At 40.5% G+C, this 6,000-nt stretch overlaps 1 protein-coding gene across 1 annotated transcript in view; it reads right to left on the reverse strand.

The window, feature by feature from the left end:
* The window catches only part of MYO3A (myosin IIIA), a 256,573-nt gene extending 256,387 nt beyond the window's left edge, over window positions 1-186 (reverse strand). Inside the window, exon 1 of the mRNA XM_078782456.1 lies at window positions 28-186. Coding sequence (XP_078638582.1) covers window positions 28-165 — 138 coding nt within the window. The 5' untranslated portion in view covers window positions 166-186. The remainder of the gene's footprint in view (window positions 1-27) is intronic.
* Between the last annotated feature and the right edge of the window lie 5,814 nt (window positions 187-6,000).

Below are 6,000 nucleotides of genomic sequence, written 5' to 3' on the forward strand. Positions count from 1 at the left end.
TCGTTTAATACCACTTCAATCACTCACATTGATAGGGTCCAGAATTTTGATGGCTGCATTTGTCCCGTTCTGCCGGTTTCTTGCCCGATAAACCTTGCCATAAGTGCCTTTTCCAATCGTCTCCACAAGTTCCCAGGCTGCTGCTGTCTCGTTCTCGCACTCCATAGGCAATATCCTCTTCGGGAACATGTCTGAGGTAAAGCTGAGCGCGGGATTGGAAACGAGATTGATGGAGATCGACAGGAACGGTAACAGTCCTGATTGCTTGGAATAAAAATACAATGTGAGAATGACAAAACAAGAAAGATGTCGTGCACAGGACAGAATGGTACTTCCGAAATCCAAATTAACAATAGTTGCCATGGAAACAGCAATTTGGGAATTCGAAAATTTGAGTTATCAAGTGTTTTACATCATTGAATGTTATGCACAACACATTTGGTCGATGCACTAATTTCTGCTTAATAAGTGTTTTACATGCTTCGGGTGGCCTTAACCTTGACCTTTGACTAAGTTTAACCAGGTTTTATACACATATACTACACATAGGTATAAAAAAACTATCTAATGGCATCTAAAGACATCTAGAGGGGTCTAATGGGTCTACACTCTACAGATCTAAAGGGTTTAAATGGTCCAAATGGTCTATAATGGTCTTAAGGGGCCTAAATATCTAAAGGGTATTTTCCAATAGTAGTTAGGGTCCAAAGGGGTCGAATGGGTCGAAAGGTCTCAGGGTCAAGGGGTCTAAGTGGTCTAAAGGGTGTAAATATCTTTGGAAGTGTAAGGAGACTGAAGGTGTCTAAAAGAGTACTAGGTGTCTAAAGGGATTTAAAGTGAATAAATGGGTCGAAAGGGTCAAGAGATCTAAGCAGTTTAAGGGGTCTAATGGGGGTTTAAAGGGTCTTAAACATGTCCAAACGGTTTAAAATTGTGTAGAAGGTCTAAGGTGTCAAAATGTCTGAAGAATATGTTCCAACAATAGTTACAGGTCTAAAAGGTATGTTCCAACAATAGTTGCAGGTCTAAAGGGTCTAACAGGGTCATTGGGATCTTAGGGGTGTAAAGGGTCAAAAGTGGTCCATAGGGTCTTCGGGGATTTAGGGGTCTGAAGGATCTCAGGGATCTAAAGGGTCTAACAGGGTCTTAAGGGTCCTAATGGGGTTTATAGGGTCAATATGGTCAATGTGGACTACAAGGTCAAATGGGATCTTAGCATTCTTAAAGTTCTGAAGGGTCACGGAGACTTGGTGGCAATTGGTAGCAGTTATAAAGTGGCCGGTAGTAGGTGGCCCGGGTAGTTATTATTACGCTGAACAAAAACGGAAAGCTTGCATTAACTGATAGATCATCCACGAGGATTTAATTTTAAATCAATTTGAACGTGCTGATCAGTGGTAATTGAATGACAAACTGTATAATCTACTTTGAAAGTCCACAATTTAAAAGGCGATTTTTTTGTAAACAAAGAGAAAGCATACAATAAACGTTTTCATTGCAAATTTTCTCTCCCAGTAAGTGGCACTCAGGCAAACTCCAGTATCTATTGTGTCATTTCAGAATCGCTCGTGATTGTGTTGTTTTCTTTTTTCCGGATGTGTAGATAGTAACAACTTTGGACTTCGCAGAATGTTTAAAATGATGCTGCAGAACAATTCTGCAACAGATAGTTCAGAGGAAGGTAGACATACCTGTTGGCTATCCTGCCAGCCAAATGGCATGGAATTTTAGTGATAGACTGAATTGATGAATATTCGTTGACACAGGTTCAGTAACTTTAGAAAGACTTTGCTATGCCTTATCAAGGATCTCATCAGGTTGTAGGAAGTTTCAATGTTGACTAGTCTTTTACAAAGTCTGCAAACAGGAACGACAAGACTTAACTAGATATCTGCAATCACAAAGCTATCGCCAGGGGTAAACCTCCCTGCCAAGGATGCCCAAGATCTAATGATGGCCGTTTTTTTTTCGGAACACCATATGACCTTGACCTTCAACATTTAGAGATAGAGTGTAAACTGTAAATGAAGAAAATGTGTCCACATGTAAAATCTAACCACAACACTCAACATCATTAAAATCTATGGATAATTATTCAAGTTATGATCAAAAAGATGTTTTTGTTAATTTGGTCATAATCCGATAAAGGTAGGTCAAGGACTTCAATCAAATATCAGGTGCACAAATTCAATGCAGGTCCAGTGTTGTATTGCAAGAGCATCTTGGAAGGCCAAGCGATCTTTGTGATTCTGCATTGGAAAAGTTGAGTGACGACAAAAAACCCTTTTTTTTTTCAGATGCCATTTCACCTTGACCTTTAACTTGGAGGGGTATTATGTAAATCAATTGTAAATGCGACTTGCTGTTGGCTATATATAGAGGGCAATGTCGTTCTGATCAGACGGACCTTAGTTGAGTTTTGGTAAAAAATGTCAAAATGCCTACAATTATATCATGACCTTAAAATTAGGTCAAGGTAAAAATTCTGTCAACCTCACATATTTTCATTTTCTATTCACATTATTGATGCAAAATTTCATTCCGAAAGTCCCAGCCAGCTCTGAGATACAGCATGGACATTGGCAGAAAACAAAGGGAAGGAAAAAAAACCTAAATAGTGGTTTAGTCCTCCGAGGAGTCTAATAAACTCTGAGGTACCATTAAAATTGTGGGGCACTTATTTTAGAAACAAACCCTACAACAGCTATGTGGGAAAGCCCACGAAAAGCCCATGCACTGCCAATGTGGGCAACCCAGTTGGCCCCAGAGTGGAGCCTATGGACAAATCCAGCTGGGGCCTACATGGGGGAACACATTTGGGACCCACAAGTTAACCCACATAGGACTTATATGGGCCCAAGCAGGACATACTGGCTGGATATAAGCCTCCTCCTATCCAATAGGGGGAGGGCTTAGAATACATGAACATGCTGCAAAGATGAAAAATAACATTCAATAGATTATTGCATGTCTGTCCTGAATAAAGTCACGTGAAAAAGTAAGTACACCCCATGTAAAGTTTTGACATTTTCAACATATTTCAACATACAGCTATTTGGTCTTCATTTCAACAATATTGATAGATCAAGGTGATATAACATAACAAATATCATGAAACATTTACATTTTGTAGTCCATTGTATAATTTAAATAAACATAAATGCAAATTTTGCATGTGGAAAAAGTAAGTACACCCCTACATTTATCACTACTTCAAATACCTAAAATTAGAATCAGGTGCACCAGCTCAGGTGCAAATGATTAGAACATAGTTAGAGAGGATCTTGGAGGAACCTGTCTTATTTAAACCTCAGACATTTCGTTTGGTTTCCTCTTTCTTGTTGAAGTGTGTGGCGTCACCATGCCTAGATAAAAAGAGCTCTCTGAGGCCTTCAGAAAGAAGGTTATAGATGCCTACGAGTATGGGAAGGGATTTAAAAAGATCTCCAAACAATTTGAAATCAATCATTCGACTGTCCGGAAGATCATCTACAAGTGGAGAAGATTCCAAACAACTGCCAACTTGTTCAGGCCCGGCCGCCCCAGCAAGTTCACCCCGAGAGCAGACCGCAAGATGCTAAAAGGAGTCTCCAAGAACCCCAGAATGTCATCACGGGACCTACAGGTAGCTCTTGCCACTGTTGATGTCAAAGTGCACGAGTCTACCATTAGAAAGAGGCTGCACAAATTTGATCTACATGGGAGGTGTGCCAGGAGGAAACCTTTGCTGTCCAGAAAGAACATCAGGGCAAGACTAAAGTTTGCCAATGAACACCTCGGCAAAGACCAGCACTTCTGGAACAATGTGCTCTGGACAGATGAGTCAAAGGTAGAGCTATTTGGCCACAGTACCAAAAGACATGTTTGGCGAAAACCGAAGACAGCATTTGACCACAAGAACCTGATACCAACTGTAAAGCATGGTGGTGGAAATATTATGGTTTGGGGCAGCTTTGCTGCATCAGGGCCTGGGCAGCTCACCATCATAGAATCCACTATGAATTCTTCATTGTACCAGAGGGTGCTTGAGGATAATGTGAGGCCATCTGTCGGAAAGTTGAAGCTCAACTGAAGGTGGACCTTGCATCATGACAATGACCCTAAACATACCAGTAAATCCACCAAGGAATGGCTGAAAAGAAAGAAATGGAGGGTTCTGGAATGGCCAAGTCAAAGCCCGGATCTAAATCCCATCGAGATGTTGTGGGGGGATTTGAAACTGGTAGACAGTTATAAGAAACGCCTACTTGAGGTTGTTTCTGCCAATGGGGGCAATACCACCTATTAGAGCCAAGGGTGTACTTACTTTTTCCACATGCGAAATTTGCATTTATGTTTATTTAAATTATACAATGGACTACAAAATGTAAATGTTTCATGATATTTGTTATATTATATCACCTTTATCTATCAATATTGTTGAAATGAAGATCAAATAGCTGTATGTTGATATATTTCGAAAAAGTCAAAACTTTACATGGGGTGTACTTACTTTTTCACGTGACTGTATATCCAATTGTTGCTGGATACAATCCACGACAACTGCTTTTTTGCATTGGAGATCACCTGCACTTGATTTAACAGGAAAAAGATAAGTTCAGTGCTCTGCTTACATAACAAATATAATTGTGTGTTCTCATCCAGATAAACTCAACGGCGATTTATAAAATAAAAAACCGATTTGAATATTTTATTACCGAGCAACTCGAGCTGCGATGGCAGCTTGCAGTGCCATACCAACGCAAGGTAAGGTAAAACCAGCCGGGCAACCAATCTCAATGCACCACATGTGGCCGTCTTCACGCAGCGGAAGGTGCCAGGAAACACAATCAGGCACATGCAGAAGTTGAAACATACAAAAACAAACAAAAAATAAGAATACAAAGATATGTGAGAACATTTAGGCAGACAAGGGAAATGCGTGATAATGAAAAAGCAAGCAGGTAGGGGAACGTACGTGGGTGGGACCTTCAAAAGATTTACGAATGACATACTCCCTGTAGTCTGAAAAACGCCACAGTACTGTATATAGATTTTCTATAGTGTGTGGATGTCCTTGAATTAAATGTTAGAAGTACATCGTCTCTTCATGTCCTTGTAAAATAAAACAAGGGGAGACGTGAACATGTATAAGCAGTTATAATAGAGACAAGTCAGGAGACGACGATGGTTCACGAGCGAGCGGTATTCAATGACGAAGGACGGACTATAACCGAAACAGGCCCGGACCGGAAATGTCAAAACGAAGGTTACTGACCTTGAAATGAGATAGAAAATAATGTATAACCAGTTATGAGCTTAGTTAGCTACACAATACCGAAAATTCGGTTCGATTCCGACAACTTTTAAAATTTGACCTTTGTGACCTTCAAAGGTCAAAGGTCGAAGATTCTGAAATTTGTTGGACAACTTGTATATCATGATGTATGTGATAATATAAGATCATGTACGACATTTCACCCTATCAGGAAGCGAACAATGTAATAAAACCATCAAAAATCGACTTTTCTAAATTTCGTGACCTTGTGACCTTGACCTTGGGGCGAAAATGAAAAATCGAGCTTCATGCGGCTGGACACATGACATTGGCCTAACCAAATACCGAAACCCCTGTCAGATTCCACCAAACCCCTCAGAGAAGATGTAGCTTGAACTCGATTACCCCCTAAAAAGACATCTTTTTCGGGCGTGGCTCCGCCCACAATGGGTGCAATACGCCCACTCTCGGCAGGACACAACTAGATCATGACATCAACCTCCCACCCAAGTTTCATCAAGATCTGATGTTATCATCGGGTAGTTATGCTGCGGACAGACAGACACACAGACACACACACACAGACAGACGCACACACATGACGAATATAGTGGTCACTTGATAACTCGTGAACCAATATGAAGTTGTAAACACAAGCGAAAGGAGGTGTGAGAATGTCCAAGCACTTTAAGGAGAGGATGATAATAGGGCAAAGAAATATCAAAGGAACAAAAAAAATGTTT

This window comes from Myxine glutinosa, chromosome 7 (genome assembly GCF_964187855.1).
Source record: "Myxine glutinosa chromosome 7, kmMyxGlut1.1, whole genome shotgun sequence".
Lineage (NCBI taxonomy): Eukaryota > Metazoa > Chordata > Myxini > Myxiniformes > Myxinidae > Myxine > Myxine glutinosa.